Source organism: Ixodes scapularis, unplaced genomic scaffold, assembly GCF_016920785.2.
Source record: "Ixodes scapularis isolate PalLabHiFi unplaced genomic scaffold, ASM1692078v2 PGA_scaffold1__304_contigs__length_218370807, whole genome shotgun sequence".
In the NCBI taxonomy this organism is placed as follows: Eukaryota; Metazoa; Arthropoda; class Arachnida; order Ixodida; family Ixodidae; genus Ixodes; species Ixodes scapularis.
The window spans coordinates 158,503,927-158,522,477 of NW_024609846.1; the positions used below are offsets into that span (position 1 = coordinate 158,503,927).

Below are 18,551 nucleotides of genomic sequence, written 5' to 3' on the forward strand. Positions count from 1 at the left end.
AAACGTGTAGTTTCAGTCCGATTCCTTTGGGATTGACGTCTACCCTCTTGGCACTCTTCATCAATTTGTTTAGCAACTGGCTTAACGTATGGCATGTACACTCGATAGCAATTCCTGGAATGGAGATACCAACACTAACCCGGGCACGCCTGGCACTCTTCCAGAACCCTCCATAGCCGAAGACGTTTCTCCGACGACATTCAACCACCGTCAGGTGGGCGAGCAATGGCGTGCGAGTGATTGCGCAATCACTCACCGTGACGTCATACTTGTGCATGACGTCGTACCTGAGCCAGCTAATCAGTGTAGAGCTAAGGGGTATGATCTCATCACCTGACTCAGCCAATCACATCGAGTTAATCATCGGCTTCTTTTTTTGGCTTCACAAATTTCTAAATCCCCTCTGACAAGACAAAGGATGTTTCATGTGAATAAAGTGCCAATACAGGTAAGTCCAAGGCGGTAAGACGACAGAGATACTCTACAAAGAAACAAAAACCAAGCCGATAGTTTGTGAGCTCCCCGTTTTTTCTGCATTCATACTTTTGATTTTGTCATTCATTCATTCATCAAATTATCGATTTATCAAACTATTTTATGATCCCCTTTGAATTCAATATATCCGGGTTCTCCTGTAATTCGCTCGTTCTAATTTTTGCAATGCGGTGGGATCTTAATATAGATTTTAATGTGTTTACATTTTGCCGGAATTGTTTGCGGGACCTATTTCTCGCAAATTCTAGGCAACTCGCAAAATTCGCGAAAATTAGGTCCTTGCGAAAATTAGGTAGTTTATTAGAGTATATGAAACATACTCTAATTTGAATTGAGCAAGCACCCATCTACAATTTTTCTTATAATTATCTTATGCATCTGAGGGGACACCTATTTGGTATTTGATAGTAGATACGAGGAAGAAAACATGATACAAACCCACTATTTGTTTATCATCAAACAATGTGTTGTTTAGTGTTGTGAGCATCACCTATACTTTTCTTTACACCTCTTCTATGTACTTCTCCTTCTGTCCTGTATTTATCTGACTACCGCATATACGCGTGTAATGGCTGCACTCGTGTAATAGCCGCACCCATAACTTTAAACAAAGAAGAAGCTGAAAAAATATATGAAAAAATTACTCGTATATAAGCCGCACCTACGATTTTAGAATGGCTGGAAGCGACATCTAGTTTGTAGCACAAAAACTAAAAAATTTTGGGTTTTTTTCTTAAGTAATGCCGGCAGGTGGCACCCACCCGGCTGTGGCAGCAAACAACATTGAGACACTCTATTCTGTCTGTTTGCGCCTTTCGCTTTCTCTCGAATAATCTCGAACCAGACGTAGTGCATCTCTTTGTGTTTGTGGGTACCCCCTGTTTCCCGCTGTCATCCACTTCAGGCTTCAGGATGGGCATGTACCCGAATCACACGGCCGGCCTTAAACTCAAAGCTGTTGCCTTTGCTCAAGACAACAGCAAAAAAGCGGCCGGGCGAAAGTTTGGTGTCGACCAAACTCTCACCTCTACAAGGGCGTCCCTTGTAGAGGTCTGTGACTGGATTCTCGAAGCATGGGGCACGGTTTCCTTCAATATCGTGGAAAAAAGCTTCAAAGTAACTAGAATTTCCTAAAAGCTGTATGGCACGAAAGATGACCTTATCTGGGGCAGAGACGCCGAGACGAGTTTTGAAGATGAGTGCTCTACTACGGACGAGTGAAAAGTAGTTTGCACGCCTGTCTATGCAATACCGATAAATGTTTTCTTGTTCTACCAAGACGTCCGAGTACTTCCATTTAATGAAGGCAAGTAGTGAAACTTTTGGCAAAACAAAAAAGATTTCCAACAATTTTTTTTTGTTTTTCTCCGTGTAATGGCTGCACCCCTAGTTCTCGCACGAAATCATTAAAGGGTACCTGCGGCCATTACATGCGTATATACGGTATGTATGTGTCTAAAGATGTGCTTCCTTGCTTTCGATTGTAAAGCCCATGTATATATGTCAATTAGGTCAGTCACCTTGCTGCTCTTCCTTCGAGCATTTTCTATTTGCTTCAGTACAAGAAGCAGAAAAGGATCCTAGGTATTCTCGAACGATCTAACAACAGAGGGTAGGTAAAATTATAATTCCAAGAGCAAAGTGCTTCTACTTGAGTGCAACAAACATTTGGAGCCAGTTCCGGATATTTCTGCTGAACCACATTAAGCATGGAAAATCAATGCTATACTTTGTTCAACACAATACAGTGGAAGCTACATGTTTGTTGGATCAGTCGAACGTCCATCTTGCACCATGTGAACACGCTCTCCCCCCCTCCGTGCAGGAAGCAGGGTCAGGTGATAAAAGAAAGGCGACTGATTGGTCCGGCGAGAGCGTAGCTCCCATTGCACTGTCGGCTTAGGTGTGAACAGAAAACAGAGAATTCTTTCCATACTTGAATATGTCGAAGTGGAGTGCCTCTCGTCCAGCCGTGACGAATCGTTCCGGGTAGAGCTGTCCGTGAGGGGTGAGGTCAAGGACCGAGATCTTGGCCAGGCTGGCCCGGAGCACAATGTCCTGGTCCTTGAGCGACATGTGGCTCGAGAACCCACTGATGCTGGCCCTCGCCAGCTCGTGCGTCGGCTTGTTCAGGGTCACCGTGAAGTTGTGGATGTTCACCTCCAGCTCAGTGTTGATGGCCTCGTGCTCCAGTTCTAAGAGATGAAAGAATGAGTCTGGCAATGTAGAAATCAGTGTTGCCAAAAGAGGAACTAAGCACAAAACAGCAAAATATACTCCCTTTTTGCGTCGGAAAATTTTTCATCCTATCAAAACAAAAATAATGGCCAATAAAAAACATTTTATGCCCTTCATAAAATATGCAAGCCATTTTGGGGGTTCTTATAACCCGAGTTACGTTGAAAAACCAACCACAGCACTGTAGACCACTAGCATGTGAAAAAAACCAACCATTTGACCCTGATCAAGAAGTTAAATGCACTACAATTCTAGATGTCACAAGATATAGACCATAACATTTAGGGTTCTTTGAGTAGCACCATTTTGTTTGACTGTTGTGCCACCCACGCACATTCGGGCATTTCAACAAATTTGGCGGAGTAAAAAAAAACAGGGTCTTTTATGTTATCCTTAAGACGACTTAAAGGTGAAAGCCCAAGCGCCGACATAAACGTGACAGTGAATTGCGAAAAAGCGCGCTCTCTGACGACGCACTTTTGGCACAATTTCATTGGCTCACTTGGATCGTGGTATCGGCTATGGTCCCGGTGATAGCGAACCTTAGAAGACTCTCAGACGACGCACTTTTGGCGCCCTTTCATTGGCTCGCTCGGAACAAGGCGTCGGCTGTGGTCCCGGTGATACTGAACCTCCGAAGACAGCGCGCTCCCTGACGACGCCCTTTTGGCGCCGTTTCATTGGTACCTTTCGTGTTGCCTACGTGTTTTCATACTTTCCGTGTCGCCGACGTGTTTTCACTCAAGGACTTTGAAGACATACTGAACGATAAGACATGTAAGGCTTTTGCCTTAAAAAAAGGGGCACACACCCAATCCCGGCAGCAGATGACAAACGAGCTATTCTCAAAGTTTGGACAGTTGCAATGGGCTGTACTGCCAGAACCGTCCAAATGTCGTGGCTCCATTTCCCTCTCCCTTGTCACCCTAGTGGAATTGTCTACTGTATTATCCCGAGACATCACCCACCCCTAAGACACCGCCCACCCCACTTTTTGGGCGAATATCAATTTCCAAAATAACATTGAGTGATCGCCCACAGCTACAAATACCCTAAAGCGGACTCCGCGATCCGCGAACATTCATCCGACGCGGCCGTGGACCTTACGGCTGCAGAACGTCCGTGACAAAATAAAATGAAGGAGGGAAAGACACCTTACTTTGTTCACACATTTTTTCCCTGATTTCCGTGACCCTGAGGTCGGTGTACATGCGTGCGAAAGGAATACGATAGAGATAACAAAATGAAACTTCGCCTTGCTTATAAAAATGTCATTCGGACAAAAAAAAAATCGTGAAGGTAACAAAAGCATTAACCCAATCAGGGATCGCGAAGTCAGCGAATGCCCCATATCCTGGAATGTTACGCAAAGTGTAAGGTCCATCTCCGCTGAAATCATTGCGAACCGCTCCTTCCCCCGAAACATCACGACCGTGGTTGGTGAGGTTGTGCAATGTTTGAGACAAAGCCAATGGGTAAATAAAGATTTGCTGGCAAGCTGCACAGGCGCCGGAGGTGTCCCATTTCGAGCTCTGTGTTTGTGGTGTTGTCAACGCCACGCAGCAACACCACCCCAACCTGCACTGATAGCACGTCGTGCATGGATGCACGCATGTATGCGTGGAAAAAAAAAAATTGGGGCTCCAATTTACGCTGTGAGGGTGGTTGGTCAGCAAATGTCACCTGCAACGATTGACTACTGCACTATACGAAATGTCGCTGCCAGTCGCAGCACGCCGCCGTTGGTCGTATTGCCGTTTCTTTTCCCTTTGCCGCTCCTAGTATTCACGCTGCTCCTCGGGAGTCCTATCTATGGGAGGCCTATTCATCGCGGTGCTGCAGCAACAATGAAATCAGTTGCTATACTCCGTTTTATCTTACAATTAAGCGCAGCGGATGTTAGAAGTCATCGAAGCCAATTGGAGGCCTTGTGAGTGTCATGTGACCTTAGAGGGGGGGCACAGCGACGCACGGAAAGCGTATCACAGGCCACGTCCACAGAACGGGATTGGCTAAGATAACTCGTAACATCCGCCGAGTCCGGACGTAAGGTGAAACCGAGTATAGGTGGGTTCTTCTTTTATATATGAAAGGCTAGTGACGTCTATCCCCACGTTGCAAGCTGCCGTCGCCGTGGCAGCTTCGGCAACAGTAAACTTCAACGGGAATGTATGCGGTGAGCGCTACGTGCTTCGCACCGTTTTCAGGAGCTCCTTATCATTCATTGTATGGTTAGGATGCTTGTTTTGCGCTTATTCTTTATTGGGACGAATGTTGTTCTGCATGTTGTATGCGTGGTGTTTGTACTTTTCTTAAGTCTTTTTTTCCGTAAGAACACCGACACGAAAACACACGCGGGGAGAAGGAACGTGCTTCGCACTGTTCGCAGGCGCCGTTATCATCCATTATGTGGTTGGCACTTCACACGAGGGCTTCGAATGACGTCAACCCCTTTCGAAGCAGCTGCAGACCTAATCTTTACAGGAACGCATAAAGGGGTGTTCCTATTGTTCACACGCGCCTTATCATCCATCATGTGGTTTTGATGCTTGTCTTGTTGATGCTTGTTTTGTGGTTTCCTTTATTGAAACGGATACTGGGCTGTACGCTGTATGCCTGATTTCAAAGGAGATATGCTGTTTTGCCTTCAATTGTTTGTCGGGAGTTTTTTGCTTACAATGCCAACGACACAAAAATTTCCTAGGCTGGTAGAGGTATACAGCTTCGCTGTAAAAGAAAGTTGCACTAGAGCCTGCCTGCTTCTTGTGATTGACAAGGCGCCCAACTTGGCCCGACCCCAAAGTACTTGCCAAAGCGATCGCCAACTTCCCGCTTCCCCAGCATCGCTCTTCATCGCTTCTTTCATCTGCCCGCTTTTCCGTTCCGCGTGGTTGGTTTCTCTATTTTATTGTTTTACTTTTTTTTTCTTCGATTTTTTTTTTTCTAACGGAGAGGACATAGCATAGTAAGAAACATGCTTTCACAGAACAAGCGTTCGCACTGTGTACCGATCAACGGTGTTCATTGCACATATTGAAGTAACGGACCTTGCTATAGTCAAACATTCTTTCCTGAGCATTTCTTACATTAAAAGAATGAAACCAATACAAGTTTTGAGTTTAATGTATCTCTTGTGCAGCCGTGCTAGATATGTACAAAAAAATTGGCGTTTTGTTAAGGTTGTTCTCAACTTTTTCTACTTACCCACCGAGACATGGCCCACCCTACCTTTTTTGATGAACGTCAGGCGGCAGGAGGGTGGGCGATGATTTGGGATATTACGGTATATACAAAGCAATGTTGCACGTTGCCACACAAATTCTGACATTTCTTTTGCTACAGAAGAAACGTTTGGTCTTCAATAACTTGACACTAACCAAAACTAGTTTAAACTTCCGTGAAAAATGTGTTCTTTCTATCCACAATGTGTGCTGCCTTAAGAACCAAAGTAAGACATTCCATTTACAACTATAAGTACTGTCCTACGTCTTGACTTCAGAAGTAAAGACATGCATGGTTCACCTTGCGCCAGCTCGGTGTCCTCCTTTGCCGCTACATCCCACTTGCAGGACGCGTCTGGCTCATCAGAAGGGCTGGCAGAAATTCCCAAGAAGTCCAGAACCATTACCCAGGTCTGGGAGTTGATGACAGTTTCTAGGCTGTTCAGGTCGACAGTGATCGTCTTGTTCACCTAAATCAATCAATATCAAAAATTTTAAAAAAAATATTTTTCTTTTAGAAAAGGCAGTTGAAAATATCTACATCCATATAACCTTGTCCATCTTTACTGTTGCCCGTCTTTAGTGCTGGTTTCCTCTTTTAACTACATAGAAAGCATTGCAACTAAAAAAAAAGAAAAAAAAGTAGGTCTTTTGTACATGGTGTTAAGTCCTGATAGCCTGAAAGAACCTGGAGGCTCTATCAAAAAACATTGGAATCAGCTGAGCATAGAATCAAAGACACAAATTTCGTTTGTGTCAAAATAGCTCTTTAGCCCAAACTCTCAACGATCAAACTTTTCTCTGCACAAAGCTAAAGGATATGCAGACTAATGATTCTGTCGAAGCAGATCAGGGAAATAAAGTATAAGATCTAACTGCTACTAGGTAAGTGAACACAGTTGAATAAACTATCCGTACAAAAATACAAAATACCATACTTTCCAATGTATAAGTCATAGTTTTTTTTTGTTTTTTTTTAAACATTTTTTATGGTGTTTCATACAACAATGAGACTTATATGCATTTTTTTTTTATTTGCGCCGTGATGCTATTTTTTTATGCATCGTGCGCTATCTTTCGTAGAGCATCGTAACTATGTAGCCATAGGTTTTAATTCACAGTGTGATGTCATCTTTTTATGTGCCCTATTCCATCTTTTGAAGAGCACCGTAACTACGTAGCCATAGGTTTTAATTCAAAGTGTGATGTCATTTTTTATGCGCCGTGCGCCATCTTTGGTAGAGCACCGTAACTATGTAGTCATAGGTGGTGTAGCCCCTTTCAGGAGGCACTGCTGTCACCACACTCTTCTAAACTTTTCATAACTGAAAACGAGAAATTTTATGATTTTCCCAAAGCGGCTCAATGTGGATAGGCGAGACAGTGAGAATAAAGCTTTTACAGCATGTGATCGACATTGCCTAATTCAGCCATGATTCTGTATTTTTTTGCTTCAGTCCAGTAAGAATGAAAGGTTAGTGGGCTGGTATACACATATTGCAGGATACTTTCTCACGTCTTTCTTAGTTTCCGTTTGATGAGCAGTTTTTTCTGCCATGCTCCAGCCGTGTTGCTACATGTAAAAGAAAAGATTGTGGCTTGCCGATTTTTAAGAAGTCCCGAAAGAAGTATGTCAAGATTTATCTATCTGCCTGTGCATCGATACCCATGTCGTCTTCGGCACTTGGCCTAGGCTAGGCCTACTGGGTCAAAGCTTGGTCCATGAGTGTCAGGCACGTTAAATTTTCGTTCGCTCGGCATGTGTTCGCTTGAATAAAGCCAAGTACCTTTTCATTTTGTGCATTTTACGTTCTTTTGCTGCAAAACACTCAATTGCCCCCACCAGACAGCGCCGTGCTATGGGCATTTCTTGCGAGTTGAAACGTCTAAGTTGCGCGTCCAACGGTATGTGCGATCTAGCCGATTGTGCAAAACTCAGATTTTGCGATACCAATGCGCGTAAACAAAAAGCTCATTGTGTAAACCGTGAAAAGAGGTGCGACTTATATACCAACTTTTACACAAAAACGGCTCAATATACGGATGTGCAACTTATACAACGGTGCAACTTATAGTCCGGAAAATATGGTATGCATAGTGTAATGATAGAATCACCTAAAAACAAAAAATTTAGAGCCCTTCCACTTCACGTGAAGGTGGAGGACCAGCGAAGCTGTTATCTTTAAAACGTCTAGGACAATACCCAGAAGATGCTGTCTAGGACGACCTCAAGGACCTCTTGGACAACCTCCAAAACCACGCCTAGAGGACGACCTCAGGGAAGACTTCTAGGACGACCTCTCGGATGAGATCAAGGACGACTTTTAGGATGACCTCAAAGATGACCTCAAGGATGACTTCTAGGATAACCTCAAGGATGACTTCTAGGATGACTTTAAGAGCAACACCTAGAGGACGATGCCTAGGAGGACCTCAGAGACGACATCTAGGACGACCTCAAGGACGGCGTCTAGGACGATGTCTAGAACAACCTCTAGGACGACCTCGAGGACGACTTCTAAGACGACACCTGAAGAAATTCAGCCTTTGCACTCTGGTGAAAACCAGAGTGGGAAAGCTGGAAAGGTTGCTGGCTTCATGAGCGACAGCAGCAACCAGCCAACCGGCAAGTGGGTTGTCTGGTTGCCGCTATCGCATACAGATGGCGGTAGCCGTTTGGAGTTCTGTGTCAACATTTGTTTGCCCGCAAACACCATACTAGGAAAAGTAGCCCTTAAGAGCTCCGATGTAAAAACTGTGCCACCGCAATAATTAAATATATCTTAATCCTACTGACAAAGCCGGGAGACAGAAAATGAGCAGCATGATTTGAGCTCCACCTACCACTGGGATGACAAAGATTTCACAGCAACACAGGCACATACATACACACAACTATAACCATGGTAACCATAACCTCTATGCTAGCGTGGGAGATGCAGTATCAGATTATTGAATTAGAAATTAGTGGTTCGATTCCCGCAGGGGGTACAGCCTTTTGTAAAGGCAACTGGCAGTGTTGTATTTTCGTTAGACTCTGTGACATTCTAGTCTTGGAGCCCAGTCCTAAAACACATTTTGTGTTAAAAGCGTCAAAATCGGAGAAGCAGTAAACATTTCAATTTTCTGCACAAAGGATTTGAAAGGGCAGAATGGCACCCACCCTGTTGTGCCTGGAGACAAAATGTGGCGAGCGCCTGTCGATGAGGCAGACATTGATGTGCATCAAGGAGTCCTCCTGGGCCAATTGTGGGGACGAGATGCAGCCAGAGGGAGATGGAGGGGGGGTGAAGGGATAGGCAGACACACTGCCACGATCCCCTCTCAGGTTCTTCTTTCTCTCCTCTGGAAGATGCAAGAAGTGACGCTTAATAGGATGGAAATTGGCTCCAGTGACAGGAGGTCAATCCCTGGCACCCTGGCACTGGGTGCCGTTTTTTCCAGATCGTTAAACGGTTAGAGGTTGTCCGACCTACACCTTTTGTGCTCGAGTGGCTCCCAACGTGTGTTGGCTCTATAAAGCTACTGCTTTAAAAAAAGAATGAAAGACGAAGAGCATGAACTGACAAGGCAGAGTGCTTGGTCTTGTCAGTTCTCATACTTTGTCCGTCATATTTTTCCGTGCTGTTTTCCGCATAGACGTCATGAAATGAAGTCGCCCAACTGAGCTGTTTACTTTATTTTTTTTGTGAAGAGCCACAGTTTGTCTTGTAATAACACCTGTTTTGTTTTGTTTAGGGGATTTCTGTCTTGGTTTGCTTCTTTGTTGTTCCAGAAAGGCGAATACATGTCACTCAACCTCGTGCTTTATAGTAAACAATGAGATCTAGAAATTAGTAATGAACTAATTTAGTAATAAAATAAATAAGAGAGTCTCATTCCCAAATGAAAAAATTGTAGAGTCCTTCCACTTCACGTGAAGATGGAGGACCAGCGAAGCTGTTATTTTTAAGACGTCTAGGACGATGCCTAGAGGACGACGTCTAGGAGGACCTCAAGGACGACGCTTAGAGGACGACGTCTAGGACAACCTCAAGGACGGCTTCTAGGACGACCTCGAGGAGGACGTCTAGGATAACCTCAAGGACGACTTCTAGGACGACCTCGAGGACGATGTCTAGGACGACCTCAAGGACGACGCCAAGGACGACCTCTCGGATGACCTCAAGGACGACTTTTAGGACGACCTCGAGGATGACTTCTAGGACGACCTCAAGGATGACTCCTAGGACGACCTCAAGGACGCCTAGGACGACCTCGAAGACGATTTCAAGGACGACTTCTAGGGCGAACTCGAGGACAGTGCCTAGAGATGATAACAAGGGATCAGGACCTCACTACCTAATAATGCCAAGGAAGGCTGACTCACACTGGCTGCCCTCTCCTTTTATTTTTATTTATTCATACTTGCTGTGACCAATAGAAAGTTTTCTGTCAACATCCGCAGATTCGTTTTTTCCCAGATTTTAGCGCATAACAGCTTCACCAAGGTCACTCAAGAGTGACCCCAAGGTACGAGGTCGGAGTGCCACTTTGTATAGTACCATGTCGAAAAGTATAATTCGAGAAAAATATCCTAGGTTAGAGGCATGCAGATATCAATTATCTTTGAGCCGAAAGATCACAGTGTCTTCCATAAATAGGCAAATATGCTTCATAAAGTGTGCTACAGTTTTTCTGCATGGGACCAAAATATGTGTTCGATATGCGGGAAAAAAGCCCAGAACTCAAAGGGTAAAGTGGAGACACTGGTCGTACAGTTCTCACACCCACTTCTGTAAATTATGATTATTTGTCACTTAGAATACCCCAAAAAAAAAAAAAAAGGATTTCTTCATTTAGGTTTGTTATAGCTTTCAGAATTCACAGGCACTGCAAATGATGTTTCGGTGCAAATGTATACCTCAAATTACGGCTGCTGTCCCACACAGCAAAGGACGGTCGCCGTCCTACGTGCCCTAACCGGTTGTTGTCCTATCGAAGAAAACATCACGTCTTTAATTCTCCATTTGGGGATGCACTTCCTCGACGCTCAGCATTTTCAAGCAAAATGCGACTACACTCACTGCCAGGACAAGAATGAAAGACAACCTCCTTCGGATGCATGGCCCCCAGCATGCATCTGTCGCCTTTCGCCGTGCCTTGGCTACGCGTGCAACCTTGAGGCTCACGATATGCTGAAACGTTATCAAAGGTAGAAAGCTCACGCTCAATGCGGAACGTCTGAAAGACCTCCCTGCCGTTTTCATCCTGTCAGTAACTATGGTAAAACATACTTCTGGGTGAAACGTATGAGCACCAAACCCACCGGCGCCCCTGCTCCTCTTGAGGTGTGCCTGGAAGACGTTCTCGGTGCAGAGTCGGTCCGGCAGGGACGGATGTGCCGCCAGGGTGGGCATGTGGTACGTCATGTCAGGACAGGACACCGAAATGAAGTCAGACTTGGGAGGGGCGGTCCTAGAGCTTTCCAGCTGGCTCTCGGGAACGGTGGACCGGATCAGGCACCGGTGGCTAGACTCCGGATGTTCCATGAGATCCTCCATCAAAACTCCCTTCAGAGCCATCTGAGGGGGCCAGAAATAAATTAAAGACAAAACCTCAAATTACCAATTTTTTGCAAAAAAAAAATTTCTTTTTAAAATTGCGCAGTTTCAATGTGTACAACTAATAGTAAACACCCTCACAAAGTTTTATCAATGAGCATTGACAAACAATGGGAGGAATAATCATTATTGACTCCTCACTAATGCGCACGAGGAGTGCCGTGCTTGGCTGGGCACGAGAGTTATGATAAGCATAAGTTGCAAACCCCAATCACTCCGCGGCTGCTAAACCTAGCGTGGCGCAGGTAGTCTCGTTCGAAGCGTCATTTCGTGGGCTTTTTATTTCACATTTTTATTTCTTTACCTGTCCGTGCAAGGGGAGAGCCCTGTAGAAAGCGCCCCTTCTGGGGCAAGAATGGTGGTAAAAAACCAACGGGCACTGCTATTGGCTGATGTAATGAAACCCAGGCGGCGAGTGGCTGTCCTCGATCCCATGATTCCCCACGCATGGGGTGCATTTAGAACACGTTTCTTCGCTGATCTGACCATTTTGCCCAGTTTCTCTTTGAACTTCCCTGCTCCTGTTTTCACCAAAAAATGCCCGCAGTTAACGCTAATACAGTGTAGACCGCATATAACGTATGTCTCGGGAGTCGCAAAAATCCGCACTATAAGCGGTACCGCACTATAACCAAAACATCAATTTTTCAGGCCAAAATACATGCCATGAGACAACTTACCTTTGTAAAAGAATTTATTTTATGTTAGATGAAAAAATAAGCTTAGTTTGAGGAAAGTTTTTATTTCAATAGACTAGTATAGTTATGTCTCAAGTGTGTCACACATTTTAAAAGAAATTAGAGGCTTTTGCCTGGCGCAGCCTTTTAACGGCGTCGCGGGTTGCGGACGGATGTCGCGAGCGTTCAGGATTGCTAACCCTAATCACTTTTCTCCGGAGATGAAAACGCGTGAAAATTCGCATCCTTCATACGGTACGCGCCAGTAATACCTTGAACTTGAGCACACGCATGAAATGCGCCAAATAAGAAATCCGGGCGCTGTTCGAGGACACAAATGCTTAGAAATCACCATTGTAGTCGAAGTAAACAAACACGACGACACGGGCGTTTCTGCCGTCTTGAGAGCGCCGCCACGACATCGCCGCACGAGTAGGTGGATCTCTCCTTCTAGTACGTGCTGGGTTATAGCGACACACAACGAAAATTCAGAGTCAAGGATAGCGCTTTTACGCAGAACGATGAGATGCACGCCGTCTACGACGACGGTCACAACCGACGCCCGCGACCGGCATGCAACGCGCGCAAACACTTCTCCTCGACCTGGGATTGGTCTGTCGTTGCGGTTGTTTGTTTCTTTGTTTCCAACGCAGCGGAGGGATGCACGCACGTGAACGACTCGTGCGTGCGTCCCTCCGTCGCTATGGCAACTGAAACCTCTCTCTTCGCTTCTCCCCGCGTTTTCGAGCAACCTCCTTGCCCCGCGAGTGCAGTTTGCGGCTCGCGCCGTCAGCGCCGTTATCTAGTGTCGCACAGGGAAGCAAGCTCGCTGCTCCGGTCGTCGGCGCGGTCGGCGGGCTGTGTCAAGAACCGTACTTTAACCGGTATTTCCCTTCGCGCGCCTGCATTTTAAGCGGTATGTAATTACATGGAGTTCTATGGGAGGTGAACCGGTGGTTTAAAAAAAACGCGTTATACCCGGTCCTACACTATAAGCGGTTACGTTGTAAGTGGTCTATACTGTACCTCTTTATAACAGACCTTGATTTTGACCAAGGTTTTGGTCAGTTGTAAGAGGAGTGTGTTGTATGCAGATATGAAGTTGAGTCAATGGCATGTAGAAGAAAACCAACCAAACTTCACAAATCGGTATGTTTTATCCAAATGTCTGTTGTAACTAGGTCTGTTGTAATGAGCGTAGAGTGTAGAAGCTTTGGTAGGTGCTCTCGCTTCATGAGGTGAGAGGTTTCGAATCCAATAAGGGCTCAAAAGCTCCGGTGCCGCCTGCGCTGCCAGCGCAGTCAAGTTCCGACGGAGGATTCTGCTTTCGGAACGCAGCGAGGCCGAGCGTGAACCAATGGACGACAGCGATCAACCTCTATCCCTCAACGGACATTGCTTTGTGCATGCTTCAGCCGTGTGGACAGGGGCGAGCGCCTTGTTGTGTCCCACTTGTTTGGGAAGTGGAATGAAGTTGACAGAAGATGGAACTGAAGAAAATTGGCAGTTCGTGGTCGCTTGCAGTCTTGTGAAGAGATAAAGAAGCCACCGCACTCCGCACCCAGGAGAACGACTCGGCAAAACTAACTCTCTGCGCGCCTCTGTGTAGTCGGTCAGGACTGTGGAACTAGCTTCACATAACTAAAAAAAACTTTTTAGGAGGCACAAGTGCACCAATGCTGATACATCTTAAGACCTACCAGAACATAGCAGCAAAAATGCACAACGCGAAAATAGAAGTGGCAAGCGACGCGATGAAAGAGGCCGCAAAAGCTGTAAGAAAGCTGCAAGCAGAGGAGGCTCGAGGTGAAGTTACAGGATGATGGAAAGGATCTTTTTGATGTCTGCGTCAGTTACGATGGTACATGGCAAAAGCGAGGCCACACGTCGCACTTTGGGGCCGGTGCAGTCATCGAACCAAAACTGACTTGGTCCTTAAGTTCTCAGTGCAGAGCGACTATTGCCATGGCTGCAACCTCCGTTACAAGAAAGATTCGGATGAATACCAAGCTTGGGCAGAGTCGCACGAGGAAGTCTGCCAAAAGAACTTTGAGGGCAATTGAAGTGGAAGCGACTGGTGACATCTTCAGCCGCTCAGTGGAACAGCACAACATGCAGTATGTGACTGTGCTCAGTGACGAGGACAGTAAGGCTTTCAACCATGTTGCAAGCCTAGGCCTCTACAACAAAGATGTAGAGAAAGATGATAACCATGTGGCAAAGCGTATGTAAGGCAAAACGGAAAAGTTGAAAAAAAAAAAATTAAAGACGTTTAAAATTCTCTGTAAGACCGAATTGGGGCGCAGCTCTTGAGGAGGAAGGGAGAATACAAAGGGGAGGGTGTGCCCCCCTCCTCCTCCTCCGTACCCTCCCATCCTCCTCTCCTGTTGCCCTCCCATTTAGCGGAAAAGCTTCGCTAAATTCCCCGCTAAAGTTTGCGAGGAAATTTTCCCACTAAATTGACGTGTGAGGTCACACGTCACTTATGACATCACTTTTCACTTGTGACATCACGTGACACGTAACATGAAAATTCACGTGTGACGTCACGTGGCACGTGACGTGCAACCTCACGTGCGACGATGTGACGTCATTATGGGAGACGCCTGCTAAATTTAGCAGAAAAATTTCCTGCCAAATTGTGCGAAAATTTTTCCCGTTAAATTTAGCACGAAAATTTTACCCTCGTGACGTCACGTGCGACGTCATTATGGGAAACGTCTCATAATGCAATGCGCAATTACGTCGACGCCGACACCAACGCCGCCGCTGCCGCCGCTCAAACCGGAAACGGGCACCTAAGAGCTGCGCTCTAACAGCCAAGAAGGGGCTTGGAGGAAAAGGCAAGCTCACCAACATTGTGATGAAGAGGCTTACAAGCTTCTATGCGACTGTGCTGAAGGACAATGCTCCAGATGTCGCCAAGATGCAGAAGAGAGCCTTCGCAAGCTTGCTCCACAGCTACTCTAGTTATGCCGTGCACTCGGCATTAGGCATATACTCAGGGTGAAGACTTCTGGTGTCATTTCAGTCACCACAAAGCTCTGCTAGCAGATGGCAAGCCAAATGCACCTCATGTACATCGGCCAGCCTTCTTGAAGGATATAGCAAAAGAGCTGGTGCCGCTGTACAACCGTCTATCGGACAAGACCCTGCTGGCAAGGTGCTGCAGGATGAAGACTCAAAATGCCAACGAGTTCTACAACGCGCTCATCTGGAAGAGGTGCCCCAAAACCGAGTTTGCGTCCCTGCGTACTGAAGAAACCACCGCCGCAATAGCGGTTCTGGAGTTTAACTTGGGTCCGCAGGGCTCCGAGGGGGTGCTCGAGAAGATGGGCATGGAGCCTGGAAGCCACCATGTGGAGCACACCAGGAAAGCAACTGAGCTGAAGATCACGCAGGCCAAGGCAAAGGTACTGGACACCTTCAAGATTGCCCACAAGCGAAGGAAGCTAGAGGCAGTAGCAGCGGAGCAGAAGAGGGTTGAGGAAGAAGGTGTCACCTATGCTGCTGGCGGGTTCTTATAAAAAGTTCAAAGTGCCAAAAAATAAAAAAGCGATCTCGAAACTTCAAGCACATTTATCTCAGCTTCACTTTTTGGTGTCGAATCTCGGTTCAGGGAAGCTATCATTTCATAATGAAATTATATATGTAGCTATACCCGTTTCACCTCAAGAACCGTAGTAAAAAAAGTCCGGCTGCAGGCGGAGCATTACTGATTTTTCCCTTTATGTTGATAATTAAGATATATGTACATGAATTTCAGATTACATATATGCTATCTTACCAAGACGTAAGCGTTTCAAACGCTAAAAGCATCACTTTTCCCCGACAACCAAATCTGGTAAGAACTACTTCGCGCCGCGTATGAACAATGCGCAAAATTTGCTTTTTTCTTGAGGTGAAAACGGGTATAGATTTGGGTTTTTCTATATTTAAGTTTTGTGGGGAATGCGACTGTGAACTTACTTTCAGCATTTTTATCCTCTTTTGTTATGAAAAGTCAATATATCTTTAATCAAATGCACACCAAAAAAATATTTTTTTTAATTGAAAATTTTATAATTTTTTTTATAGTCTGAAGCAAATATTCTACTGCATGTTTCACCAGAAAAACTGGCCATTTTCTTTACCGTTTCTAAAAAATAGCTTCCTCAGTGGATTCATTTCTTGCATAATGTATTTCTATGTAACTCATCCTGGGATATATTTATAAGGTTGAAAATCTGCATAACATTATTTCACAGTGCAATGAGCACACCCTGCAAATTTCATACAAATAAGACAAACGGTTCAGAAGTTAGCCTTTCGGAGTAGTGGTCCCCTTAAGGTTAAACCGCTGAATTTACAAACCTCACTCTGATTGAGGGGCACCTCCACTTCCACAAGCAAGCCGCAAGGGACGGCGCTGGCCAATCGCGATGGCAGATAGGCGGCCTAGGCTCTTTGCGATAGGCGAGCACCGGCCCTGGCGCCTTCCTCGAGGAAGGGGAGGGGCCCTTCCGTTGGTGTGAGGTTTGCGAATTCGGCAGTAAAACAAGAAAAATAGCAAGTAAAGGGCGACGTAAAAGACAAGAATGAAAATTAACTGTGTTTATATGCGGTAATCGAGAAGACGGCAGAAATAAATTTAGACGCCTCTTACTCCTATGGATAGTCTGGAGGCCCAGGATGTGTAGCGCGTTTCAAGCTTCTCCCGCCATTAGAGAACAAAGTTTTTGTGGCAACGTGAGTAAGGAAACTGTGATCGTGCTAATCAAAACCACGCAGGGGGATAGGGTATTGGATTAGTGAACAACAGGTCTGTAGTTTGATTCTCGCTGGGGGACACCGTCTTCTGTGAAGACAGTTGGCCACGTTATCAAAATTTTGTCACAACATTTTGTTACAATCTGGACTCAGAAACCCGCTCTAAAACAGATTTTGCATTAAAATGTAGCAGGATCACGGTGCACAGAACATCCTCATGGACAACCCACACCCACTTATGAAAAAGACTCGTATGTCTAGCACTTTCCTGCAGAGCACACAGGGGATCCAGTCACAGCAATCTACAAAACAAGGTCAGCGATTGGTGATGCAAAGATAACATTTTGGGTCCTTGACTTGAAAGTCAGTCCTAATCTCTCCATGCTACACAATATTCAGTCTACACAATGCATGCAAAGTGTTCCGTAGGTAGTATCCTATTTTTTTAAACTTTTCTATCCTATGCCCACCACTAGCATCATATTCTCACGAAGTTTCAGCTTTCTGCAATGCATAGTTTATTTATGCGGGCCAAAAAAATCGGGTTTCGTTTTCTCTCTCGGACCCGGTATTTAGCGAAAATTAACAGCCGCCCAGTAACTAAAATCAAAAGCCAGAAAAGAACCCACCTGAATGTTGGTTTCAAATAGGCTGTCCTTCTCATAGTTGACAACAAACTCCTGGAAGGAGAGGGCCACCAAGTCCTGCCTGTCTTCACACAAATCGGAGCAGAGGTTGATGACAAACTCTGGCAGCACAAAGCTGACATGGCAGCAGACAAACTTCGAGCTTCCTTGTGCCATCTCCTCAGCTGCATTCTTCGAGACCTGCTGGGACCGCTCGGGCAAAGACAGGATGTCCTTTGACACCAGGTCCTCCTAGGTAGTCAAAACAGGATAAGCAATTACAAAAATTCAAACTATGCTTTAAGTTATTTCATATATATTGCCGTTGCTAGAGGGAGTAAAATGTGTTAGTGGAAGAAGGGGCACTACTGTAAACCCTCTCTAACTCCGAGTCATAAAAACTAGAAAAAAATTCAAGATAAGCGAGGTACCGAAGTTTCTGCACTGATCGCACACTGTGCGAATGAAACACCGCCAACAATCATGCCAGTTGACTTTACACTCACAGGTTGTGTGGCACTGTGGGGAGAACAAAACGACCACAACAAAATTATCAACAAGCAACACTCATTAGATGAGACAACAAAACCAAGAAACAACACACACAAAAAAAAGGAAGAACTCATTAACAAAAAAAAGAATGAAAGAACAAGATGAAGACCAGAAAATAACGTTGAGCGAGCGAGAGAGAGAGAGAAACAACAGCACCAAATGCCAAGTGAGGAGAGGGGGGCGGGGGGGGGGGCAGAACATGTAAGACAACAAACGTCCTCAAAACACAAGCTGCTCCGCTCGTTGCCGCGCTCATGACTGCTCTCTAATGGCGCATTCACACTGCAAGCGGATCCGCGTTCGCGAAGCGGTTGCGGATGCGGTTCGCGAGCGACCCCGTTCAGACACACCGAGAGGCGGTTGGCGGTTTCTCGGCGATCACACGTGATC

The 18,551-nt window shown here is 45.6% G+C and overlaps 1 protein-coding gene and 1 long non-coding RNA gene across 4 annotated transcripts in view; both read right to left on the bottom strand.

Moving 5' to 3' along the window:
* LOC120848601 overlaps nucleotides 1–18,551 on the bottom strand; it is a 396,114-nt gene that overhangs the window by 135,842 nt on the left and 241,721 nt on the right. The window lies entirely within an intron of this gene.
* Nucleotides 1–18,551, bottom strand: part of LOC115332524 (vacuolar protein sorting-associated protein 13D) — a 192,001-nt gene that overhangs the window by 106,796 nt on the left and 66,654 nt on the right. For 2 of the 3 annotated variants that reach the window (XM_029994924.4, XM_029994936.4), the window contains exons 33-37: nucleotides 17,613–17,861; nucleotides 11,263–11,518; nucleotides 9,118–9,299; nucleotides 6,256–6,424; nucleotides 2,432–2,690 (exon numbers count right to left, since the gene is read on the bottom strand). In XM_029994924.4, the coding sequence (XP_029850784.2) occupies nucleotides 2,432–2,690; nucleotides 6,256–6,424; nucleotides 9,118–9,299; nucleotides 11,263–11,518; nucleotides 17,613–17,861 (1,115 nt within the window). Of the gene's footprint in view, nucleotides 1–2,424; nucleotides 2,691–6,255; nucleotides 6,425–9,117; nucleotides 9,300–11,262; nucleotides 11,519–17,612; nucleotides 17,862–18,551 lie in introns of all 3 variants that reach the window. The other variant, XM_029994930.4, reaches the window with a different exon arrangement.